Here is a 27,066-nt window from a genome sequence, read left to right as displayed (position 1 = left end):
GTTTGGAATGAGAGGTTGAGGTGACGGGTGTTCAGCTGCAACATGCAACTTCACCACTAGATGTCACTAAACTCTACACACTGAACCTTTAAAGTAAGTAACGTGTCTGACTTCTGGGATTTCAATTGTAATGGAGCATTTTTTTTTAAAGTAGCGTAACTGTTTTTGTTGGTACTTGACACCATAGATATATATAAAGACTAGATGTCTCGTTCGACGGAGAAACGTCACCACCTGGCGGCCATCTTGCTACGGGGCAGCTCGCTCACCCATAACATTGTGTTGGTAGTGGTAAATAACCATAACTTGCTAAATTTTCAACCGATTTTGAAACGGTCTGGTTTGTTATAAACGTCAGAGATGTAGATATGACACTGCATACTTATGAATAATTATGTTATTTTCTAAAAAAATGTAATAATGTATGCAGTGTCATAACTACATTTCTGACGTTTGTCTCTCTGACGTCATGTGGTGACGTCCGGCCGAGACATCTAGTCTTTATATGTAAATCTATGATTGACACTGAATACTTTTACCTTTAAAGATCTCAGAGCGATCGTCACACGGGGAAGCTGGGGTTTACGAGGGACCGTGAAGGCGTCCGTCGTGTTCCATCCGTGCTGGGCGGACAGGAGACTTCACATACCGACACACACACACACAGAGACACACACACACACACACAAACAGACACACACACAGAGACACACACACCTACAGCTCCCACCTCTCCACCCTGTCCGGACTCCAGCAGCAGAAGACGCCGGACCTTCTCTTCCTGCTCGGGATCATTTCTGTAAACAACTCCCAGCAGCACCGTTAGCCGGCTAAGCTAACAGGAGGCTAGCTAACAGCAGGAGGCTAGCTAGTAGCTAACAGCAGGAACCCCGGGTAAGAACCGCCGGCCCGGCTCCATGTTTACACCCAGCACCGTTCATCTGGCTAATCACCGTCAGGAAGAGTAAAGGAAACGCGTTCCCACCCAGAGGGATCCACACCCGCCGGGTTAGCTTTCCTTGTTAGCGGCTAAGTGTTGCAGTTGCTGCATGGGAGTTGTGCGTTTGTGTTGCTAGAAGGGGAAGATGTGTGTCGGAGCTAGCAGCTAGCAGCTAGCGTTAGCATGGTGAGATGTGGAGGTAGAGCCATGCTGACAGAGCTAACTGCTGTGTGTCAGTGATCTGAGGTGATGCATTGTGGTGTGTGTGTGTGTGTGTGTGTGGGGGGGTGTTTGATGTAATCACTGCTTTTTATTGTCAAATGCAGAGAGATAACATGAAGCAGTCACTGTCAACGAAATGCTTGGGTCACACACTCTCTTTAAGCAATGCTCAGTTATTTCACCCCCAAAAAAATAAAATAAAAATAGAAATAGTATAAAATAGAATAAAAAAGAATAAGATAGAATAACAATGAAACAGAATATCAAAAATTTAAAATAGAAAACAAAATATATACATCTAAATATATATCTTTGTTGTTTATACACTGTGTTCCACATTATTATGCAAATTACACTTTGCTCAGATTTTCCTAAATATTAATGCACAGCCAGTCAGTATAATTTTCAAGTCATCAACTGTTAGAGTATAATTCAAATTTTATTGAACAAACCTCCCAATGATAACAGTATTTTTTTCAAAAATAAAAAACTCAAAATGAGTTCTGAGTTTCAAGATATTTTATAGGTTGTAAAGAACTAAAAATTGTCATTTTTGAATTTGCAGCATTAAGAGGTCATATTTACTGAAATCAAAAAAAGTTTTAATCAAAAACATCTTAACAGGTCAAGTTACATGTCAACATAGGACCCCTTCTTTGATATCACCTTCTCAATTCTTGCATCCATTGAACTTGTGAGTTCTTTGATAGTTTCTGCTTTAATGTCTTTGCAGGATGCCATAATAGCCTCCCAGAGCACCTGCTTGGATGTGAACTGCCTTCCACCCACATAGATATTTTGCTTGATGATGCTCCAAAGGTTCTCAATAGGGTTAAGGTCAGGGGAAGATGGGGGCCACACCATGAGTTTCTCTCCTTTTATGCCCATAGCAGCCAATGCCCCAGAGGTATTCTTTGCAGCATGACATGGTGCATTGTCATGCATGAATATGATTTTGCTTCGGAAGGCACGGTTCTTCTTTTTGTACCACGGAAGAAAGTGGTCAGTCAGAAACTCTACGTACTTTGCCGGGGTCATTTTCACACCGTCAGGGACCCTGGAGGGGCCTAGCAGCTCTCTCCCCATGATTCCGGCCCAAAACATGACTCTGCCACCTCCTTGTTGACGTCTCAGCCTTGTTGGGACATGGTGGCCATTCACCAACCATCCTCTACTCCATCCATCAGGACCATCAAGGGTGGCACGGCACTCATCCGTAAACAAAACAGTTTGGAAGTTAGTCTTCATGTAGTCCTGAGCCCACTGCAACCTTTCTTGCTTGTGAGCTTGGTTTAGAGGAACGAATAACAGGTTTAAGGACACTTGCAAACCTCTTGAGCATCCTTCATCTTGAAGTTCGCGAGACTCCAGAGGCACCAGCGGCTTCAAACACCTGTTTGCTGCTATTCAATGGCATTTTAGTGGCTGCCCTCCTAACCCTACGCATTTGTTTGGCAGAAATCTTCCTTATTTTGCCTTTGTCTGAACGAACCCGCTTGTGCTGTGAATCAGTGACAAATTTCTTCACCGTCCGATGATCACGCGCAATTCTTTTGGAAATATCCAATGTTGTGATACCTTGACCAAGGAATTGCACTATTTGCTGCTTTTCAGCAGCACAGAGATCCTTTTTCTTCCCCATTTTGCCTGAAACATGTAGCTTGCTTAATAATGTGGAACATCCTTCTTAAGTAGTTTTCCTTTGATTGGGCTCACCTGGCAAACTAATTATCACAGGTGTCTGAGATTGATTTCAATCATCCAAGTGGCCCTGAGACACAATACCATCCATGAGTTTAATTCAAAAACTAAAAAATCAATGTTTTTGACCCTTATATCCAATTTGCATAATAATGTGGAACGTGGTGTATATCTATGTTGTGTTTGTGTGTTCCAGCTGCAGACCCCCCCCCCCCCGCTGGTCCTGACTGACCCAGCGATGTGAGCTGCTCTGAGGATCCACACTGGACCTGGTTACAGCTCTTGAGGACCTTTATTTTGAAGGACCCCCCCCCCCCACAGACCCTGCAGCTGACTTGGCTGAACAAGTTTATGTTGACCTGGATCAGAGCATAACTCCTCCTCCTCCTCCTCCTCCTCCTCCTCCTCTCCTCCTCCTCCCCCTCCCTCTGCCCCCCCCCCTCTAGGACCACTATGCCTCTGGGTCTGGGAAGAAGGAAGAAGGCGTCCCCCCTGGTGGAGAACGAGGAGGCGGAGCCCATCCGCGCGGGCCTCAATGTGGACGGCCTGGACGGGGGTGTCCTCGGGCTGGGGGACGGCTCCGCCTCCGAGGGTCTGCCGCCGCCGCACAGCAGCATGAGACCCCGCCTCATCTTCCACACGCAGCTGGCCCACGGCAGCCCCACCGGGCGCATCGAGGGCTTCAGCAACGTGCGCGAGCTCTACGCCAAGATCGGTGAGGCCTTCGGGATCCCGCCTGCGGAGGTGAGATGTTCTGGTGACTAAAACATTCACACTCTCAGGTCACAGCCTCTCTCTTCTGTTTCGTAAAGTCTACATCTTTGAGTGTGGACTCAACAAGACATCAGCGTGGACTCCATCATGGTTAAGTTCGGCGCATGCTTCAGCGTTTTCAGGGTCCCGGAAGTACTTACGTATCCCTTCTTACGTCCTTACGTGCGTCGCCCAATTTTTCTAACTAGACGGCAAAGCTCCGCAAGCATCACGTAGCCACAAGGCTGTGATTGGTCTGCTAACTACATCATTTCCGGAGTCACATTTCCGGTTCATGCCCGATAATACCGGCGGGAACCACGGAAGATTTAGAAGAACGAATATGGACCAAATAGAAGAGCACTTGGCAGAAGAGATCCGAAACTATGACCACTAGTTTAACCCGTCACTGACCGGAGGATTTGTCCGCTAGAAAAAGGCTCTGAGGAGCCGCCGTGGCGATGTCAATAAACCGCTCTTCTTCGTGCCACACACGAAGAAGAACCGACCTCGACAAAAAACATTACTCCGCCTAGTGGTCTGGCGGGGAATTGCTTGGCAACACGCGCAACGCTTGGAAAACCTTTAATCTGTTTGTTTTTTCCCTTCTCCCCCCACAGGTCATGTTCTGCACACTGAACACTCACAAAGTGGACATGGATAAACTCTTGGGAGGTCAGATCGGACTGGAGGACTTTATCTTTGCCCACATTAAAGGCCAGAAGAAGGAGATCGAGGTGTTCAAAGGGGAGGATGCTCTCGGGTTGACCATCACTGATAATGGAGCCGGCTACGCTTTCATCAAGGTGAGGAGCATCGACCCGTCTGAGAGAATTGATCCTTTTGATCCAAGTAGCCCCGGGGGAAAGACCTCAACCTGAAACTAAATATACAAAATTCTGCTCCACATGAAATGAGACTGAATGTCTTTGTATTTATGAGAACATAACAAGCTGGACACTAGGGACGGGAACAGGCAGGGAGCTCCCGATACGATACTATCACGATACTTAGGTGGTGATACGGTATGTATTGCGATTCGATATTACGATTTCCTGGGATTTCTTTTGGTTATTTTTTTTTTTTTTTAAATACTGGACCATGGAAACATTTTGAATCATACCTTCAAATACAACACAGTCAAATTCACTTACAGCTTTACCAGTTTTATTTCAAATATTAACATTAACTTAATGACTGCCGGGCAGCCAATAGAGAAAATAAATAAAAATGTTCCCTATTATTGTATAGCCCCTGTCAACTGCACACAAACTGACAGATTAAGACATGTAAGCCACTTAGGCTACTTTTAAACAATAAATAAAAGGTAAATTAAATAGAATGAATAAAAGTTTACTTAAAATATAAACTTTGAAATAAACAAAAAGTAGGCTGTTGTTGTTTGCATGTAGGCGATGCAAAGCTAGTGCTTGGGTATGTTTAGATTCTTGTGCAAAAACAAGAGCTGGTCAACATGCTCTGGGGTGATGTTGCCCCCCCCATATATCCCCCCCGGTATATCCCAATAAATATGTTTTTTTTAATTTTTAAAAAATCTATTTGGGAGGCAGCATGGCGATTTAAAATCGTCATTCACAAAAATCGCGATTTGTAACTGAATGGATTTTTCCCCCCATCCCTACGGATAGTGTTTTGAATGATCTATTTGATATTTGTCGTTTTCAGAGAATCCGTGAGGGCAGCGTCATCCACCAGATCCAGGTCATCAGCGTGGGCGACATGATCGAGTCCATCAACGGCCATCGCCTGATTGGCTGTCGGCACTACGAGGTGGCCAAGATGCTGAAGGAGCTGCCCAAGGGAAAGGATTTCACCATCAAGCTGGTGGAGCCTCTCAAGGCCTTCGGTATGTGTGGGGGTGGGGGGAGAAAGACGAACTCGATGGGGATTCAGCTTTAATTGTGACGTTTGTTAGTCAGTGTGGTTGTGTAGCATCACAATGTGCTCCTCCACACATCTGCACTCCCTGAAACAGTCATTTTACAATCCACTTATGGCTAATATTACTGCCATGCTTGCGGCTATGAAAGCAACATTCAGATCTCACAGCGTCCTTTAATGTCCCTCAGGGTTCGTACGGTCATGGAAAACCTGGAAAAGTCATGGAATTTTAAAATGTGTTTTTCCAGGCCTGGAAAAGTCATGGAAAAAAATAATCTCCCAAAAGATTTGGAAAAGTCATGGAAATTTGTTATATTCACATTTTCATGTCGTTCATTTAAGGGATGGGCATAATTAATAGACGATCGATTAAGACAATTTAATCGAATGCCCATCCCTAGTTCATTTACGCTGAGTTTTAAATAATTCATATGCTTTTGAAGAAATACGCTCAAAATATAGGCAGGCATACTTGGGTTTGTGTCATTTAAGGTGTACTGTATGCCTTGGAATTCTCATTGTTAGTTTGAATACTACATTTTGTCACTTTTTCGTGTATACACCAAGATTTCACAAAATGTTCGGTCATGGAAATTTGGTTTAAAGTTATTGAAAAGTCATGGAAAATCCATTGGTCAAAATGTGTATGAACCCTGGTCCCTGAGTCCTCATTTTCTTTCTCAGTGCAGCTCTTAAAGTTTAGAATCTCAAATCATATTGTAAAAATGAAGCGATAAAGCCTGACTTAATGAAATTGGTGCCTTTGCTGCTCATAGTTACTGCACCTTTAGCCAGTCAAGTTCCCCGTGGGTCCACTTTCCTCAGGTGCAACATGCAGCAGCTTGAAAAGGATCATGCAGAAGCAAATCACCCGTATGAGATGTTTTGGTTCTGAAAATAAAGAAGGAAGCAAGCGTTTTATAGAGTCTCTGCAGGATCCTACATTTTAGCCTTTAAAAAGTCTTAAAAGCTTAGAATATTACGCACTAGGTCTTATGTGTTTTGAGAAATGCTTTTTTTTTGCGTCTCCATGTGTTGCAGTTCTTTCTCAACGATACACACATTAGCACACTGTAATAAAACTACAAACAAGACCAACGTGGTGTTGTTACCTCAATCTATCAACACTCTTTGTGGCTTTTTGAGGTTTATGCTCTACTACTGCTACATATCCTCAATGATGGGGAAGTGTAAAAACACCAGGGACTCCGATATTCCTTAATATCTGTTGTACTCTCGGTCTTAAATCTCATTCTTTATTGTCTTAAAAAGTTCTTAAAAACTTAAACCTGTTGTTAAATACCTCTTGTTGTTCAATTGTTTTGTGTAGATATGATCGGCCAGCGGTCCGGAGGGTCCCGGTCGGCCTCGGGGGTGCAGCTGGGGACCGGCCGGGGAACCCTGCGGCTGCGGTCTAAAGGTCCAGCCACCGTGGAGGAACTGGTACGTGTGTTCACAGCAGCTCCTCTACTGATAACACGTCTCTGGACCCTTTTAGAAAATCTCTTTTTGTGGAATTGCCTAAGTTCGTGTGTTGTGTTTTTCACCCTCCAGCCTTCTGCATTTGAGGAAAAGGCCATTGAGAAGGTGGACGACCTGCTGGAGAGCTACATGGGCATCAGAGACAGCGAGCTGGGTAACTCTGAATATATATATGTGTGTGTGTGTGTGTGTGTGTTTCATTTGCTGGTTTCACTAAATGTTGTGCGACCTCTCTCTGGCTCCGCAGCGGCGACCATGGTGGAGCTGGGAAAGGACAAGAAGAACCCTGATGAATTTGCCGAGGCGTTAGACCAAACCCTGGGAGACTTCGCCTTCCCAGACGAATTTGTTTTCGACGTTTGGGGCGCCATCGGAGACGCTAAGGTCGGACGGGTTTGACCCCAGAGACTAGTGGAGGCAGAACGACCTCTGTGAACGCGACGCCCACAACATGCAGCACTACTAAGCAACGCAACACTACCGTCACACGTTTTGTTTTTATTCCAGTGTATACTCCTACTATTTTTTAAATTTCGTGTGCAACCTTGTTGGGAGACTCGTCCTCGAGAGAAGAGGAGGACGCCAGAGGAAGGGAGAGGACTGCCAGGACTTCCCAAGTGCTTTTAAATGTCTTCCGGCTTTATCCCAAAAACTACAAGCACGTTGATGAGCCCGCATCACACGAACCTGCATGTCAATGTTGTAGTTGCTGGCTGTGGAACAAGTACACTACACGTCTCTAACATGGGGGGGGGGGGGGAGAGGCGACGGCTTAACACAAAGTTAATATTTGACACAAATGTGATGTTTTTATTTCCACATTGTTCTGCGCTGTAAACCAACAGTAGAAGTGATGGGAGCTTGCACTGGTCCCACTGGGTGAGCGGCTCAGTTCCTGCACAGCACAAAGGGGGCGTCGGCCTCAGATCCAGTTCAGTGTCGTGTTGAACCACTCCCATGTTCCTGCTGCGGATCAGGTTTAAAAGCATGTGCCGTTTTGTTTTGATCGTCATCATGAAGTCTGCTGTTTTTTTATCGTTTGTCTATAAAGTAAAAAAGTGCGGTTGCAGAAGGGTTGGTATTAAACTGTAGCTCCTGACCTAAAGGAATCGCTCCAGTGGCGTGCTGTGTGTTGACGTGTGTGTTGACTGTGGAGACACAACATTTTCCAGTGTTGAAGAGAATCAGTGTTAATGAGCCTGTGGTTGAAGGTGGTTACACAGGAATGAGAAGCAGATTAGTTTCCAGGTTTGTGGATAGTGTTGACTCATTCTTTTTTTTTTATAGCTAGTGTTTTTATATGAAGTGATGTGATGCCTATTTTAAAACGAGTGTAACAGATGAAGAATTGGATCCTGTGTTTGTACTTTATTTTGAAAGCATTATAGAGAGCAGTATTATAGAAGAGAGTTGAGAGTTGTTGTATTTAAAGGAAAAGAAAGAAATAGATTTTTTTTTTTCTCCCTCATTTCATGCAAGTTTATCGTCGTCGGAGCAGAACGACACCAAACTACCCCCCCCCCCCCCCCCATGTGTCGCATGACGTAGTTAAACACGTCTTTTTAAAAGAACACATCCAGTGGTAACCTTATCACTATGTCCAAAATCATGAAGCTATTTTGTAGTTTAATGTCGTTCTTTAGATTTGATCAAAATCTTAATGGGGTTCTGTAATAAAACTGATGCTAGAAAACTGTAACACTGAGAAGAACTGGTTATTTCTGTAGCTTTGTATTACATTGTTGTCATTGGCCACTTGTGATGCAATAATAACATTGACATGGAAGTTTTCCCTTTGTTTGGTCTTTTCCTGAACACAACATGCTGCGGTTTGAAGAGCTGCAAACACGTTCATACATCACACACGTTACCTCGGCCAAGAGAGTTGATTCTACCCCCGTCTGTAAATATTCAGATCAGATTTGTAAATTTCCCAGTGTGTGGTTATTCCTGATGTCCTTTCTTTGCCCCGGAGCAGAGTCAGGAACATCACAAACATCAGATTAACGCTGGTTTAAAAAACAGACACAGAGACAATGCTGTAAATCTGCTGGAATGTTTTTGCGTATTCCCAGAAACGATCCCTGAGGGAGTGTTTGTTTGTATCGTGTCACGCCCTCGTCCTCCTGAAACATGTATGACATTTAAATGGACGGAGGAATCTCTCTGAGTGGCCATCAGAGGGCGATGTAACAGGATCCCCCCCCCCCGGTGAACCTGATCGTGCTGGTCCAGCTCCGCAGGGTCATTCTCAGGCCTCATGTGAATCCAGTGAACTGAAGGGATCTCACACAAAGAACATCTGTAACAAGTCAGTTTGACTGGTTACTGTTCTGTTTACCTTTTAAAATCACCAGTGTCCTACTTAGGGTTGCAAAATTCCGGGAATATTCAAAGTTTGAAACTTTCCATGGGAATTAACGGGAATATACGGGAATTAACGGGAATAAACTGGAAATGTTGTGGGTAATTTATACTAACTGTATTTACCTTGTCATATACAGACATAAATATAAACATTTTGTTTTGTCATAGGCTGATTTGAGCCCTGAGGAAACTTTGGGCACTTGACTATATGCTTCTGCATCGTTGTGTCATTCTTAACATAGGTCTTTGCACAGTATTTGCAAATGTACACAGCCTTTCCTTCTACATTGGATGGGGTGAAATGTCTCCACACATGAGAGAGTGCACGTGGCATTGTTCTGTAGAATAAGATGAGAAAAAAGTTTGTAAAAAAACACTAATGCAATGCCAGAGATATAAATAGTTAGCTGGAGCCGCTTGTTCACCCGACACAGGAGGGGGGGGGGGGATCACAGTCACACACACGGAGACCGACTCCGATGAAACAACACTTTCATACAACAGAAGAGTCTGATTGTCTCTGAGCCGAGGCCTCACAGCTGTGTGTCCTCTCTCTGAGGAGCCTGGGAGGACGAGGAGCGGATCTGATCGTCTTCTGGCGTCTCTGAGTTCTTTTGTCTGTCTCCGTCCTTGTCTCTGACGGCTTCTGGTGTCAGGTCCTGGTCCTCCTGCAGGGCGTGGAAGCGCTCCACCACGCAGTCGGCCGTCAGCCGGGCCTCCGGGTCCTGGTCCCAGCACTCGGTGACCGTGGAGCAGAAGACGTTCATCCCCTAGAGGACAGAGGTCAGAGGACAGAGGACAGAGGACAGAGGACCAGAGGACCAGAGTTCAGAGGACAGAGGACCAGAGGTCAGAGGTCAGAGGATCAGAGGTCAGAGGACAGAGGACCATAGGACAGAGGATAGAGGATAGAGGTCAGAGGTCAGAAGACAGAGGTCAGAAGACAGAGGTCAGAGGTCAGAAGACAGAGGTCAGAAGACAGAGGTCAGAGGACCAGAGGACAGAGGACCAGAGGTCAGAGGACAGAGGTCAGAGGACAGAGGACAGAGGATCAGAGGTCAGAGGACAGAGGACCAGAGGACAGAGGACCAGAGGTCAGAGGACAGAGGTCAGAAGACAGAGGACAGAGGTCAGAGGACAGAGGTCAGAGGACAGAGGACAGAGGACAGAGGACCAGAGGACAGAGGACCAGAGGACAGAGGACAGACGACAGAGGTCAGAGGACAGAGGATCAGAGGTCAGAGGACAGAGGACCAGAGGACAGAGGTCAGAGGATAGAGGTCAGAGGACAGAGGTCAGAAGACAGAGGTCAGAGGACAGAGGATCAGAGGACAGAGGACCAGAGGTCAGAAGACAGAGGACAGAGGTCAGAGGATAGAGGTCAGAGGACAGAGGTCAGAGGTCAGAAGACAGAGGTCAGAAGACAGAGGTCAGAGGACAGAGGACCAGAGGTCAGAAGACAGAGGACAGAGGTCAGAGGATAGAGGTCAGAGGACAGAGGTCAGAAGACAGAGGACAGAAGACAGAGGTCAGAAGACAGAGGACAGAGGTCAGAGGATAGAGGTCAGAGGTCAGAGGTCAGAGGACAGAGGACCAGAGGACAGAGGTCAGAGGACAGAGGACAGAGGACCAGAGGACAGAGGACAGAGGTCAGAGGACAGAGGACCAGACACACACACAGAGACACACAGGTTTGAAGTCAGCAGCTGTAGGACGACTCTCCACAGGACGACACACGGACTCGTGGTCCTCACCTCTCGTTGAACGCCGGCAGGCCGCTGGCGAAGGGGGGGGTCAGAGGTTTGCCGTCGTGGTAGAAGGCGAACAGACCGGCTGAGAACCCCTGGTGGACAGAAGAAGAAGTGCAGTGGCTCTGTTCACGTCCTCAGACTCTTAGGACACACAGGTACTCAGGTGCTTTTCACATTACTCCACTGCATATATGTGTATTCTCTAGGGCTGTCAAAATCAACGCGTTAATCTATGAGATTATTGTGCCCGAGATTAATGCGATAAAATATTTTAACGCAGTTAACGCAACTTTGTTTACTTCCGGTGTGCGGAAGAAAATTCAGCTCCTCGAGCAAGCTGCCAGCGTCTCCCTCACCGGTGACCACTGGACGTCAGTCAGCAATGACATCACCTGTCACAGCTCATTTTATTGACAATGTTTGGAAAACTAGATATTTTGCGTTGGAAGTAAAAAAGTCGCGTTACACAGCGGTGCGAAGGAATTCCTCGACGCACTTCAAACACAGCCGTCAAAAGATAAGTCCCGTCTGCCGCCCTGACTCAGCACAAGACCAACATCTCCATGTGGATTTCACCGGAGCTGGCTGAACTGGAGACGTTGGAGAAGCTACTTGAACCAGGCAGGCAACTCCACTCCATCCGTCCTCTCATGTGCACTTTTTTATCTTCCTCGAACTGTGTGTGTGTGTGTGTGTGTGTGTGTGTGTGTGTGTGCCCATAGCCCACTGCGGGCCTGCACTGGGGCTCTCGCAGCCAGGCTTCGGTCCACCTGACTCTGGTTCAAAACGATCTGGTTGCAATATTGTATCTTCGTCTCCAGCACTCAAAACAGGTCAGTCTGAGGAGGGCTGTTTCAGACAGGGTAAAAAGGTGCTGTTTTAAATGATCCTTGTGGCAGTTTGACCAAAATATGTCTCAGACATTTCATTAAGACCCCAAGGAACCATATCAACTGTGGTGAAATGTGCATACGGTGGGACCTTTGAAGTAGCAGAGATCTCCTGTTTTCATTTTCATGTTTGTTTGCACTTTAAGTTTTTGCACTTTAACATGACAGATTGAATGTCAGTTCAGTTTACCAAGGCCACTTGTTATGCTGTTGTGTGTGTTGTTCAATGTTAAAGATGACAGTACCAATGGTGTCTCAATACATTACTTTTTTTTACCTTTTACTAATCTGGATGTTTCAATGAAGAAAGAAGCAGTGTTATTGTTTCCAAGGACATTGGGAATATTTTCAGCTGGTTTTAAAAAAAAAATTTGTACACAATTTATCATACATGATATTTAACGACCTGGCTGCCACTTTATAGGAAAGTGTTATAGGCCTGAGCCTCCTTGAAAACACAACGTTGTGTAAAATACAGGCTGTCTGAAGTGATTACTTGTTAATTTATAAGATTTAGTCTTTAGAAGAAAAACAAACTTTTAATCGCGATTAATCTAGATTAATGAATTTCAAAATTTGAGATTAATTAGTTAATTTTTTTTAATCTATTGACAGCCCTAGTATTCTCTATTCTACCAGCACCGGACCGGAGAATGGGACTTTTTTTCCCCTTTATATATATCCTCATCAATTTCTACCAGGTTAATGTTCATATTAAGATAAATACTTTTTGTATTACACTTTATCTAAAAAATAATATTAAAATATGCAAATGAGGCGATATCTCATTATATATGCGTACATAAACCCTTGAAGCTACACATTTTCTGAGGTGATCACAATGTTCACAATGACCATGATTATAAGGTCATAGAAGAGTGTAAGCATTCTGATTTGATATAAATAAAATGGCTAAAAAAAGTTACAACTATTACCTATTACATACAACTAGCAACATACAGGAATTGCCAGTTATTTATTAACCTAAACTTTAAAAGCTTACATTTCCTAGCTGTTGTAAATATTGCTGTCATCACGTCATCACCTCCAACTTTTCTTTCAACAAAAGTTTACTCGGCAGCCATAGTGACCTGAGGTCATAGCAGAGCACATGGCTGTCCAGCAAGGTTCCTCCCAGCACTACATGCGCTGACTGGCTGTGATACAACCAGCAACATTTAACTAAACTTGCAGCTCTGAACACTGTCCACAAACCAGACAACTCTTCTCTGATTCTCAATGTCAACTGTCCACAGCTAACAGAGAGTGCAATACAAATGGTGGAAACATTCTTGGTCAAATGTCTCAAACCATCAACAGACATGGAGACATTTGACGACCTGCGCATTGCTGCGTTGGATAGTAATGTCCTCAAGATGGACTTTGAGAGGACTGCTTGCACCTCAACTAATGCAAGAAGACAAATACAAAGAGCCTATTATCAACAGCAGCTTTGGGTCCGAGCACCATTTACAGACGCCACCTCAATCTCTAATGCAGATGCTTATGGTTTTGTAAGAAAGGGCCGTTTATTAGTCCCTGAGATTGTAATCTCAAAACCTGAAGGTTTGCCAGATCCCTGCTCGTGTGGCAAGTGTGCACACAAGAATGGAAGTCCCTGTCGGGTAGCTGGTATCCGTTGTTGCAAGTACTGCAAATGCAAGGGAGGCAATAGTTGTAAAAAATCCTATCAATGAATGAGCTCTCATCATCATCCCCATACCTGGACTCCTACCAGTACCTGCACCTGAAGTGTTACCTTGCAACACAGGGAATAAACCTGCTGTTTTGTATTGTGCACTTTAAGTTAACGTTCCAATGATAACAGCAACACACACACAGCATCCACCCTGGACATCTACAGAGACACAATTAGAAATATCAAACCAGAATTCTTACACTGTAAACATTGTGATCACCTGAGAAAATCTGTAGCTTCAAGAGTTTATAAGTACGCATATTTAATGAGATATTGCCTAATTTGCATATATTATTTAATTTCTGAGACAAAGTGTAATACAAAAAGTATTTCTCTTAATATGAAGATTAATCTGGTAGAAATTGATGAGGATATCTATAAAGGGGGAAAAAAGTCCCATTCACATGTGGTGTGATAATAGTGTCATCTGTAGTGGTCTTTTTCAGGACTTTCGTCCCGGAGAGAGATTTTGCCACACATCCCACGTTGTTCAGTGGGGTCATATTAGTCTATAACAGTTGAGATATTCTCTGGTATATGAAGTGCATACAAATCTTCCCCAGGACCTAGACTAATAGATAATAACCCTGAGGGAGATGAGTGAATACACAGAGCTCCTGCCAGAGAGGATTTACAATGCAAAGCAGCCAGAACAATGGAAGAGGAGTTCAGATACGATCAGATCTATCTGCACAGTGAGATGCCTCCAGAAATACATGAGAAAAAATTGTTGTTTGCATCTTTGCCTTTTTGCATGAAGAGTTCAACAGAACACTATTGTCTGTAGCAGAGGAGGAGCTGGAGTTACATTTCCCTAAAGCTGCACTAGAGCTGGATCAGTTAGGTGTTGGTGGAGGACACTGGGACAGACAGTCCACCGAGCAGCATCAGGATGGACCGGATCCTCTTTGGTGTCTTGTGTCTCTCAGGTCAGTGAATTTAACTGTTTGTATGATGTCTAACAGGAAATATGAACATAGAGATTAGTCCTCATGCATAACAACAATAACTGGTTTCCTCCTCAGGGTGCCTCACCTTCTCCACCTGCCTCCTCCACCAGTACCACTTTGTGTCTGAAGAAAAGACTTGGACTGAAGCTCAGAGCTACTGCAGAGAGAAGTACACCGACCTGGCCACTGTGGGAAACCCTGAAGAAATGAAGAAACTGAAAGACACAGTTCCTGCTGCTGGTCACAGGTCTCAGGTTTGGATCGGCCTGTACAGTCATGTGGACTGGAAGTGGTCAGATGGGTTCAACCAGAGTGGAGCTGAATACAGGAACTGGGTACCTGGTGAACCAAACTATAGAAAAGCCAATCAGTTCTGTGTGGGAATGAATAGAGAAGGAAAATGGGTTGATTATTCCTGCCATGAACAGCTTCCATTTGTCTGCTACAATGGTAATGTTGTGCTTTATATTGATCTTTACGATACAACATCATGTTTAAGATATGATTTTGAAATCCATTGTGTGATCTCAACAATCCCTCTTTTGTTCTCAGACTCAGCTGCAGGAGGATTCGAGTTTGTGCCAGTGAATACAGGAAAGACTTGGTCTGAGGCTCAGAAGCACTGCAGAGAACACGCCACAGATCTGGCCACTGTGACAACGACCAGATAAAGAATCTGAAACCCGATGGCCCTTGGGCATGGATCGGTTTGTACAGAGATCCTCAGATTTACTGGTCCGACGGGAGTAACTTCTCTTCCAGCTCCTGGTTCCAGGATTACAACCCACTTGGCTCGATGGAAGTCGTATGTGGTGTTGCAGATTTGAACGAGGGAGGAACATGGAGATTCATTTCCTGTGAAGAAAGAAAACCTTTTGTCTGCTACAGCATGGCGCAGCGCGGCTGGTGCTTCCAGTGAGAGAGAGAGAGAGAGAACACATCCTGACATCAGAAAAACAGTAATTGTCTCAATAGTGATTCTAATAACGTTAATGCATTAATGAATATTTGGATGATGTTTGTTTTGACTACTGTTTCTTCACAGTGAGAGAAACTAGAAATGTCTTGTGATGTACTTGTGTGTTATCACTTCATGAATCTGCTCTGTGATGATTCTTCAACACAAACAGACACTTTGGATCATTTAGACTCCGCCTGGTTTCAGACTCCTTCTGTATCTTTTCGTTACTGTTTTGCATTTTGCATTTCACTTTTTACTTCACTTTTTATATCTTTTATCTTTTAGATATTTTATATAGATATGTTTATGTCTAAATAAATGTTACTTTGTATACATTTTAGAAAAAGTGAGTAAATAAGAAGTAAATAGTGAGTAAATAATAATCTCTTTTTATTGTTTATTTTCTTATGTGTGGTGTATTTATTGTGTTTTTTTGTTTCAATGTTCATTGTATGTACCAATAACCAGAGCAAATTCCAGGTAGGTGTAAACCTACTTGGCAATAAATACCTTCTGATTCTGGTTCTGGTTCTGGTTCTGATTCTGATTCTGATAATCCTCCTTGTGAACGAGATCTCAGCTCTTAGCTCTTAGCTGTTTGTTTTGTAAGATTTAAAAGCAAAATTGCAAAGAAAACATTAATAATTCACTGGTGTTGGGTTTATGGAAACTCCTGTCTTTTAGAAAATAGATTGGTAAGATTAAGTAAATAGACAAAAATGTGTAAATGTATAAATGCATCAATAAATATATGTATATGCGACATAAATAAGTGACTTATGTGTTCTTCTATTTTCTTTATGATATAAAATACCTTGAGCAGCACACATTAGTAGCTTCATTAAATATATGTATTGAAATAGTGACCAGCTGTGTTACCAAAGTCCTCATATCTCCAAACATGACCAGCGAATTATAACTTTTAATGGACATTTTCTTTCATGGTAAACTTTGACATCAGGTCCATAGTGGACAAATCAATTCACACGGCAGCATTCATCATCATATTTGCAAGGGGCATGCTTTTTAGGCTATTTATTTAATCATTAAAATTAAAATGATAATATTAGATTGCTTTGGTAATAAATACACTAAAAATCAATTTAACAATAATATTTCACAGCCCATTAGAAAACACATGAGGTACAGAAACATAAAATAAACGGAACTCTTGGTTATTTTGTCGTGTTGGTTCTCTGAGTGAAGAGACGGCCTCCACTCTATTACATATTCTATAAATCTGGGGAATAATCCCCGGCTCTCAGGTGCGTCGACATTAACCAGCGTGCTCGGCCACGCCCTGCAGGTCACCTGTAAAACACCTGTGCTGCCGTGGAGTCCATTGATAGTTTGATTGACACATGTCTCTGAGATCTTCACACCGCAGCGCCATTCTCAAGTGCAGCTGTGGCTGAGGGAGGGAGCGGTCGTCCTCCAACCTGCAGGTCGGCAGTTCGATCCCCAGTCGGACCCATCTGCATAAAGTGCTGCTAATAGATGCTCTGTGTGAATGTGTGTGTGTGAATGTTAAAGTGTAAAGAGCTTTGAGTCATCACGACTAGAAAAGCGTTTTATAAATAACAGGAACTAAGCTTTGTTTTACAACTATCATCAATTTACATTAAATGTTCACAGCGTCGACCCTAACGACCAATCAGCAGGCGAGGATCGACATCATGTGACGGACGCAGGAAGTGAAGCGTTCTCCAGCCGCAGTGAGCAACACGCTTCAAAATGCAAGTGCTCAGCTGGTCAGTGCAATTTTAATTTTAACGATAATCTTATGTTACTGTGAGAACGTGTCCTGAGGACAGTGAGAGGAAGTCCAGCTGACAGGAAGTCAGAGACACCAGGTAGAGAACACGGATAGAGAGGGCAGGATGTAGAGGGGTCTAATCCCAGCCAAGTCCCCCAGGGGGCAGTGTAGAGGGGTCTAATCCCATCCAAGTCCCCCAGGGGGCAGTGTAGAGGGGTCTTATCCCAGCCAAGTCCCCCAGGGGGCAGTGTAGAGGGGTCTTATCCAAGCCAAGTCCCCCAGGGGGAGGCGTAGAGGGGTCTTATCCTAGCCAAGTCCCCCAGGGGGCAGTGTAGAGGGGTCTTATCCTTACCAAGTCCCCCAGGGGGCAGTGTAGAGGGGTCTTATCCAAGCCAAGTCCCCCAGGGGGAGGCGTAGAGGGGTCTTATCCCAGCCAAGTCCCCCAGGGGGCAGTGTAGAGGGGTCTTATCCTTACCAAGTCCCCCAGGGGGCAGTGTAGAGGGGTCTTATCCAAGCCAAGTCCCCCAGGGGGAGGCGTAGAGGGGTCTTATCCCAGCCAAGTCCCCCAGGGGGCAGTGTAGAGGGGTCTTATCCAAGCCAAGTCCCCCAGGGGGCAGCGTAGAGGGGTCTTATCCTTACCAAGTCCCCCAGGGGGGCAGCGTAGAGGGGTCTTATCACAGCAATGTCCCCCAGGGGGCAGTGTAGAGGGGTCTTATCCCAGCCAAGTCCCCCAGGGGGCAGTGTAGAGGGGTCTTATCCCAGCCAAGTCCCCCAGGGGGCAGTGTAGAGGGGTCTTATCACAGCCAAGTCCCCCAGGGGGCAGTGAGGAGGGGTCTTATCCCAGCCAAGTCCCCCAGGGGGCAGCGTAGAGGGGTCTTATCCCAGCCAAGTCCCCCAGGGGGCAGTGTAGAAGGGTCTTATCCCAGCCAAGTCCCCCAGGGGGCAGTGTAGAGGGGTCTTATCCCAGCCAAGTCCCCCAGGAGCAGTGCAGAGGGGTCTTATCCCAGCCAAGTCCCCCAGGGGGCAGCGTAGAGGGGTCTTATCCCAGCCAAGTCTCCCAGGGGGCAGTGCAGAGGGGTCTTATCCAAACCACGTCCCCCAGGGGGCAGTGTAGAGAGGTCTTATCCCAGCCAAGTCCCCCAGGGGGCAGCGTAGAGGCGTCTTACCCCAGCCAAGGCCCCCAGGAGCAGTGCAGAGGGGTCTTATCCCAGTGAGGTCCCCAAGGGGGCAGCGTAGAGGGGTCTTATCCCAGCCAAGTCCCCCATGGGGCAGCGTAGAGGCGTCTTACCCCAGCCAAGGCCCCCAGGGGGCAGCGTAGAGGGGTCTTATCCCAGCCAAGTCTCCCAGGGGGCAGTGCAGAGGGGTCTTATCCAAACCACGTCCCCCAGGGGGCAGTGTAGAGGGGTCTTATCCCAGCCAAGTCCTCCAGGGGGCAGCGTAGAGGCGTCTTACCCCAGCCAAGGCCCCCAGGGGGCAGCGTAGAGGGGTCTTATCCCAGCCAAGTCTCCCAGGGGGCAGTGCAGAGGGGTCTTATCCAAACCACGTCCCCCAGGGGGCAGTGTAGAGGGGTCTTATCCCAGCCAAGTCCTCCAGGGGGCAGCGTAGAGGCGTCTTACCCCAGCCAAGGCCCCCAGGGGGCAGCGTAGAGGGGTCTTATCACAGCAATGTCCCCCAGGGGGCAGCGTAGAGGGGTCTTATCCCAGTGAGGTCCCCAAGGGGGCAGCGTAGAGGGGTCTTATCCCAGTGAGGTCCCCCAGGGGGCAGCGTAGAGGGGTCTTATCCCAGTGAGGTCCCCCAGGGGGCAGTGTCGAGCACGTATCTGGAGGCAGCTGTAGGAATAAAAAACACATCTCTGATTGTGCGACTTCGGCAGTTGGTTCTTCCATCGTAATTACTGGGACCTTTGTTGTGGAGAAAATTAGTCATGTCATATAGAGCACCCCCCCAGAGCACATTAGAAAGTACTGGGAACCATGGGAACCAGTTTAAAGACATTGTTGTTAAGCTTTGGTGGTTTTCAGTTTCTCTCTGAAGCTGAAAGAAGAAGTTTGTGGAACATCACGTTGTTTGGATCAGATTAATAAACTGAGAATAACAAACAGAAGAAGAGTTTGTATTAATCCTCTGGACGTTGTAAAGATGATCAATTGTTCACGATTATGAGAAATATGAAGTATTTATTCATGTTTTCTTCCGATGTTTGTCTCTTGTTAATTCAAACAATCTGTTGCTTTGCAGTGAAAAACTTGTTGGATTGTTTGGACTTTTGGACCAATCACAGGAAGCAGAGACAGAATTAAACAGTAGAAGAAGAAGAAGAAGAAGCAGCTACAGTCTTCACCTCCTACGATATAATGTTAGAAGCTAAACAAGTGGACTCGTCACTGAATCCTTCGGACTGAACATGTAACTTAATGTTGATATTTTATTTTTATTACAAACAAACGTTAAGATTCTGTGTTTTCCATCCAACAGAGTTTTGACTCTCAATCGTCAGAGCTGCTCATTGTGAGAACTGATGGTTTCTCTATTATATTTAAGGTGTTGATCTAATTATGTAAAGAGCCTCGAGATCAGAAGGTCATTGCTTTTCCATTTTAATATCACAGAACCAAAGCATTGGACTGTGGAGTTAGCCAAACAATTGGAATCGTCTGTAAACATATTTTACAATTGATGGATAAATGAATGGAAATAGTCTAGATGAACAGATGAACAATCCTCAATCAGCATGCTAATATATTTTCCCAGTAATATCATGGAATCTTACCTGACTAGTCCTGCACTCTACAGCAGGCCTCAATAGCCCTGCTGTAGAGTGAAGCATGCTGGGAGTTATCTGTGCATGTGATGGAAGAATGACCAGTGGAGGGTTGAAACTCAACGTTCCATACATCTTTAAAATAGAGTTTTGAATGATGTTTTTATTGCTCAGCGTTTAATTTGCGGGTTGTTTTTTTTCCAAAATCCCCCTAATTCCCGAGCTTAACTTCCAATGGAAAGTTTCCGGAAAGTTTTCCGGAAATACTTTACAAACCTCCTGCCTTTTCTGTCACTCAAAAATAGACCAAAAATGACCAGAGCAGATTTCTTATTTTTTATTCTAAGGAGAAAAACACAACAGTTTATTTTACTCAGCTGGAGGCCGCCCCCCCCCCCTCCACACAGCCCTGTGTGGCTGTCAGCGGGGGGGTGGCGACATGTCCTGTATTTACCACAAGACAAGTAAACCAGTTCTTCAAGTGGCTGTTGATCTTTAAACCTGGGTGCAGTAGATTGTCCAGATCACTCAGGACTGCGTTCAGAGAGCAGCAGGTGCTCTTCAGAGAGAGAGAGAGAGAGAGAGCAGAGACAGGAACCATGGCGCTGCGCCCTCGGGCCTCCTCCCAGCCGGGGAAGCTCTCCTTCCTCCACAGTCCCAAGGTGGCGGCGGCGCTCCGGCCTCGAGCTGCATCCCAGCGCTCGGGCTCCATGCTGGAGGAGGAGCTGTCCTGTCCCGTCTGCTGTGAGATCTTCAAGGAGCCCGTGGTGCTGAAGTGCAGCCACAGCTTCTGCCGGGCCTGCCTGCAGCAGTTCTGGAACAAGAAGAAGGCCCGGCGCGAGTGTCCGGTCTGCAGGAGCAAGGTCTCTCTGATGGAGCCCACGGTCAGCCTGGTGCTGAAGAACGTGGCCGACACCTTCCTGAGGGAGCAGGAGCAGGAGCGCCAGGCGGCCGCGGGCGGGTCGGGGTCATGGGTCAATGGTACCGGGCCGGAGGAGCCAAGGATGGTGGAGGAGAAATGCATCATTCATGGAGAAGTTCTCAAGCTCTTCTGTCTCGATGACTCTGAGGTGTTGTGCTGTGTGTGTCACACGGCCAAGAAGCACCAGGGCCACCGGGTGTGTCCGCTGGAGGAGGGGGCGCAGGACCTGAAGGTAACTGCTCTCATTCTTCACACACTGTCTACATATTCTTACACTCATAGTATATTATATTACCTATTGTATAGTCAAATACTTATATTCATACCTCTACTATATATCATATATTGTATCATACTCTCTGTATATTCTTTGTATACATAAGTCTATATACACATATTTATACATGTGTACATGTTATAATTATTATCATTATATTACTATTACTATTATATTTACTGTTGCTGCCATTATTACTATATACTGCTATATATACTGTACTTTTTTTATATACTGTCTAACAATAACATTACCCTCATATCATCAGTACTATTACCATCATCTTGCCACTGCACCTTATCTACCTATTTATCTTGTGTTTCTGTTTTTATTCTTTCTACCTCAATATTTTTTATTTTATTTTATTGTATTGTATTTTATTGTATTCAAATATACTGGCTGCTATGACGACTTAATTTCCCTTCAGGGATGAATAAAGTAATCTATCTATCTATCTATCTATCTATCTATCTATCTATCTATCTATCTATCTATCTATCTATCTATCTATCTATCTATCTATCTATCTATCTATCTATCTATCTATCTATCTATCTATCTATCTATCTATCTATCTCTCTCTCTCTCTCTCTCTCTCTCTCTCTCTCTCTCTCTCTATCTATCTATCTATCTATCTATCTATCTATCTATCTATCTATCTATCTATCTATCTATCTATCTATATATCTATCTATCTATCTATCTATCTATCTATCTCTCTGCAGCTTGGTGGAGATGCACTCGGGGGTGTGGTCATTATTATTATGCATTTGTACATTTCCCAGTGTGTGGTTATTCCTGATGTCCTTTATTTGACCCTGAGCAAAGTCAGGAACAGCACAAACCTTTAGGGCTCAGTCTCATGATGATTCTACTCATTTTCAGCAAAAGATGTTTAATACAGATGTTTTAATGCATGATACACCTGTCGTCACGTTCTCCCCCCCCCTCACCCCTGCAGTCCGGGCTGAAGAAGGATCTGATCCCTCTGAAGAAAAACCTGCGTCACCTGTATCAGGCCAAACAGGAGTGTGATGACACAACTGTCCACATCAAGGTATCAACAAACACCAAGATTCCACGAAACACTGGAGGCGCCTGCACTCACTGTTAGTGTGTCAACATGTCACAAGTCATGTCCAAGCCTCTGAGTCTTCTCTAAAGATGCTGTAACTGCTCAGTGCTGTGATGTATTGCTTGTTTCAAAAATGACAAAATAAGGCTGGAAACTTTTAATCTAAACTCACATTTTTAGATCTATATTAGGGTTTTTATGACTGTTCTCTTCTCATTGTATAGCCCAGGAATATAGATAGATAGATAGATAGATAGATAGATAGATAGATAGATAGATAGATAGATAGATAGATAGATAGATAGATAGATAGATAGATAGATAGATAGATAGATAGATAGATAGATAGATAGATAGATAGATAGATAGATAGATAGATAGATAGATACATAGATAGATAGATAGATAGATAGATAGATAGATAGATAGATAGATAGATAGATAGATAGATAGATAGATAGATAGATAGATAGATAGATAGATAGATAGATAGATAGATAGAGAGATAGATAGATAGATAGATAGATAGATAGATAGATAGATAGATAGATAGATAGATAGATAGATAGATAGATAGATAGATAGATAGATAGATAGATAGATAGATAGATAGATTACTTTATTCATCCCCGAAGGGAAATTAAGTCGTCATAGCAGCCGGTATATTTGAAAACAATAAAATACAATACAATACAATAAAATAAAAAAATATTGAGGTAGAAAGAAGAAAAAACAGAAACACAAGATAAATAGGTAGATAATAGTACTGATGATATGATGGTAATGTTATTGTTAGAGAGTATATAAAAATAGTACAGTATATATAGTATATAATATAACATAATATATATTTATATATGATAGTTATTATACCAATATAATAGCAGTATATAGTAATAATGGCAGCAACAGTATATAATAATAGAAAATATAATAATAATAATAATAACATGTACACATGTATAAATATGTGTATATAGACTTATGTATACAAAGAATATACAGAGAGTATGATATAATATATGATATATAGTGGAGGTATAAATATAAGTATTTGACTATACAATAGATAATATAATATACTATGAGTGTAAGAATATGTAGACAGAGCGTGCAAAAGACAATATTATTGTATAAAATGATATATAATATCAATATGGTTTATATTAACACATATCACATGTGATGTGAACTAAGTGTATATATTTATATATATAATATATTTAATGTAAAAACATTAATAATTTAACAAATAATTTGAATTATTTATATTTTATTGCTTTCAAACCCAAGGGGACAAGATCTAGGCCAGATAAATAGAAGCTGAGAAAGAAAATAAATATTTTCCTTTTAAAGGTTCAATGTGTAGAATTAAGTGACACCTAGTGGTAAAGTTGCATGTTGCAGCTGAATACCCCTCCCCTTCCAAACATGAAAGATTAATTATTTTATATTCAGTTTCTGCCAATAGATGCCTTTCACCTGAATCTTACACACTTTAAAACATCTGTAATGACCTCTTTGCACAAACATGACTAAGTTCAGTGTGTTTTCTGTCTTGATTATTTGCTGCAGAACCAGATCCAGGCCACAGAGAAGCAGATCAAGGAGGAGTTTGAGCAGCTGCGGGTGTTCCTGCAGAAGGAGGAGACGTCTCGTCTGGCTTCCCTGCAGCAGGAGGACGAGGAGAAGAGAGAGCTGGTGCAGAGGAAGTCCAACGGCATCACCAGAGAGATCCTCACCTTCTCTCACGCCGTCATCGCCATCGAGAACGAGATCGCGTCCAGCGATGCGCTCTTCCTTCAGGTGGGAGGAGTTTAACAAGTTTTCTATAAAGTCATTCGACCTCTCACCAATTTTTTTTGGGTTCATTTGTATGGGGTGCCGTTTGTCAAGCAGCTCACGCTGAAAATAACAGCAACATTTTGTCACATTTAGCTTCAAACCATGTTTAAAAAACCGGTTTGAATTTTTGAGAGTAACTTTTTTGCACATTTACAACAATATTTGTCAACTTAGAGATACTTTAAATATTGAAATCCAAATGTTAAATGTTACACTTAAATGCTAAATCTAAATGTTAAATTTAAATCTAAATGTGAAATCTAAATGTTTAATCTAAATCTAAATCTAAATGTTAAATCTAAATGTTAAATTTAAATCTAAATGTTAAATTTAAATTTAAATCTAAATGTTAAATCTAAATGTTAAATCTAAATCTAAATGTTAAATCTGAATCTAAGTCTAAATGTTAAATCTAAATCTAAATCTAAATCTAAATGTTAAATTCCCCCCTGCCTCTCACTGACTATAATACTTTCTGTCTGCTTTCGATTTCAGAATTACACAAACACAAAGAAAAGGTGAGACACAAAATCTTTTAAAGTATCTGTTTATACTTCATTGGACTTTCTAGTGACGCTCCTGAATGTCTCTTTCGTCTCAGAGCTCAGATCCCACACAAGGACCCGGAGAAAATGTCGGGCGCGCTTGTGAATGTGGCCAAACATGTCAGCTCCCTCAAATATAATGTGTGGCAGAAGATGGTGGAGCTGGTTCACTACAGTAAGTTCTCAACTGTGTGTGTGTGTGTGTGTGTGTGTGTGTGTGTGTGTGTGTGTGCGTACCTTGAATTTTAGGAGGTATTCAACCCGTCTTTTGTGTACGTCACTGAATGACCTGTTGTTGTCCTTCCCTCTCAGCTCCCATCACCCTGGACCCCAACACCGCCTACTCCTTGCTGTCCCTCTCCTCGGACCTGACCAGCGTCTCTAACAGCGGTCGCCTGAAGCAGCTGCCGGACAACAACGAACGCTTCGGCCACTTTGTGTTCGTGCTGGGCTCGGAGGGCTTCACCTCGGGCCGCCACGCCTGGGAGGTGGAGGTGGGCGACAAGGTGGACTGGATGCTCGGGGTGGTCAACGAGTCCATCGACAGGAAGGGCCGCATCTCGGGCTGTCCCGAGGGCGGCTTCTGGATGATCTCGCACTACGAGACCGAGTACGCCGCCATGACCAGGCCCAGCACGCCGCTGCACCTGCAGGGCGAGCTGACCCGAGTCAGGGTGCAGCTGGACTACGACGCCGGGGAGGTGACCTTCTCCAACCCTGTCAGCATGACGTCCATCTTCACCTTCACAGGCTGCTTCACTGAGAAGATGTTTCCCTTCTTCTGCCCCGGCGCCAACATCAACGGGAATAACCCCGACGCCCTGAAGATCTGCCCCGCCAAGGTGGCCGTGTGGAACAGTGCCACCTGGTGACGGGATGAGAACCTCAGTGTACTAGAAATTTAAGAAAGTGCAAATCAAGTGATTTAGGCAGATGATGTCAGTGCATGTACGTGTGTAAAATGACCACGGTACAAACAGAGTGATCCGAATAATGACTGGTTTATTTTCCGGGGGTTGATTCAGCGTCTGTTTGCTTAGAGGCTCTACAGTTATATTCATAAATCAAGCGCTAAGAAGAGGTTCTGATCTGAAGGCATGATGACACCACATATCAAATATTTTGTTTGTTTGTTCAAATGTCATATTCCAGGTAAGTTTGGTTTTAAATCAGTTAGTAAAACATAGATACCAGATGTCAGCGCTCAGGTCCGGGGATATCTCAGCTTCACTTCTGGAAGCAAAGTGAACTTAACACCAGAGTCTGTGATTGTGAATGAAGAATATGAAATGTGTCACCATGAGAACTGAGCAGGTTTGGGTTATTGGTTTCAGAATAATTTAATAATAACGTCTCCAGCTGCATGTTTTCAGTGACTGTACAAACTTCCAACCACTGTGTGTGTGTGTGTGTGTGTGAGAAAACCTGAATTCCTGCAACATGATGTCAGTGTTGTGCTTCTCAGTTAATAAAGTGAATGATTTCTGCTTCAGTGAGGTCATGTGGAAACTATTCGAAAGCGTCTGCATGTTCCAACCTTTCCTGTGAGGAAGAGGAGGAGACAGTAAAAAGAACAGAAGAGACGCTGAAGGGTGGACAGCTTCTCTTGATGAATGTGAGATGAAGCCAGCAGGTCACAGTGTCTGTAACTCCCAATGATCCAGGAGGAGCAGAACACTGTCAGAGTGGAATAGCCCCGCCCAGTTTCCTTCTTTTATTTTGAAAGAAAATACAGAATTCGGTTTGTGCGTTGGACACTTCCTGTCTGTCCTCACTTTAAAGTTGTTCACTGGGTTCATGACGTTGGTGTTGAAGGCTCTCTGCAGGGAACCCTGTGTTGTTAACCAGCAGGTTGAGACCCCCCCGCGGCCGCTGGAGAGACCCCCGCCGGGCGGACTGTTTCATGCTACAAAGGTCAGTGGCGTCTGACAGAGAGAGGAAGAAAGGGGGGGGGGGGGGGGGTTCAGCAGTGCAGACACTCAGGTAAACATCGGAACACAGGGCTGCTCATCCAGGAACCAGACTGTTGACTGTAAAGGCTCCATCATGCTTCTACGAATCCGTTATGGACGGATTGGACGGACAATTTTTCATTTATAGTTGTCCGTGAAAACAATTCACCGCCAGAACAGTAGGTGGCGCAACGGAAGACAAGCTTGGAGAAGCCTACCTCAAGAGTAATCAGAAGAAGTCCACGCTGTTTATTTACTTACTCCCCACTTACACACAGTGTAGCTACGATGGAAACTAAATAAAATAAAGTGACA

The 27,066-nt window shown here is 44.1% G+C and overlaps 2 protein-coding genes across 2 annotated transcripts; both read left to right on the top strand.

The window, feature by feature from the left end:
* Window positions 1-3,312: 3,312 nt before the first annotated feature.
* gipc1 (GIPC PDZ domain containing family, member 1) lies at window positions 3,313-7,753 on the top strand. The gene is made up of 6 exons (XM_061089479.1): window positions 3,313-3,607; window positions 4,237-4,422; window positions 5,303-5,483; window positions 6,849-6,961; window positions 7,073-7,154; window positions 7,248-7,753. The coding sequence occupies exons 1-6, from the start codon at window positions 3,317-3,319 to the stop codon at window positions 7,397-7,399; spliced, it is 1,005 nt and encodes a 334-aa protein (XP_060945462.1). The 5' UTR covers window positions 3,313-3,316; the 3' UTR covers window positions 7,400-7,753.
* A 12,981-nt stretch (window positions 7,754-20,734) lies between these two features.
* On the top strand, window positions 20,735-25,671 carry trim35-12 (tripartite motif containing 35-12). Its single transcript, XM_061089475.1, has 6 exons — window positions 20,735-21,289; window positions 22,296-22,391; window positions 23,985-24,215; window positions 24,750-24,772; window positions 24,856-24,974; window positions 25,112-25,671. Exons 1-6 carry the CDS (start codon window positions 20,735-20,737, stop codon window positions 25,669-25,671), a joined length of 1,584 nt encoding a protein of 527 aa, XP_060945458.1.
* The last annotated feature ends 1,395 nt before the right edge of the window (window positions 25,672-27,066 follow it).

This window comes from Limanda limanda, chromosome 17, assembly GCF_963576545.1.
Source record: "Limanda limanda chromosome 17, fLimLim1.1, whole genome shotgun sequence".
NCBI classification, from domain to species: Eukaryota; Metazoa; Chordata; class Actinopteri; order Pleuronectiformes; family Pleuronectidae; genus Limanda; species Limanda limanda.
Note: the sequence above shows the minus strand (reverse complement) of the source record. Positions and strands in the feature narration are given on the sequence as shown.

Coding starts and splice junctions, on each gene's coding strand:
- trim35-12 (XM_061089475.1), top strand. CDS start 20,735: ATGGCGCTGCGCCCTCGGGCCTCCTCCCAGCCGGGGAAGCTCTCCTTC. Junction 22,392..23,984: donor ACACAACTGTCCACATCAAG/GTATCAACAAAC, acceptor TATTTGCTGCAG/AACCAGATCCAGGCCACAGA. Junction 24,773..24,855: donor TACACAAACACAAAGAAAAG/GTGAGACACAAA, acceptor CTTTCGTCTCAG/AGCTCAGATCCCACACAAGG.
- gipc1 (XM_061089479.1), top strand. CDS start 3,317: ATGCCTCTGGGTCTGGGAAGAAGGAAGAAGGCGTCCCCCCTGGTGGAG. Junction 3,608..4,236: donor TCGGGATCCCGCCTGCGGAG/GTGAGATGTTCT, acceptor CTCCCCCCACAG/GTCATGTTCTGCACACTGAA. Junction 7,155..7,247: donor CATCAGAGACAGCGAGCTGG/GTAACTCTGAAT, acceptor CTGGCTCCGCAG/CGGCGACCATGGTGGAGCTG.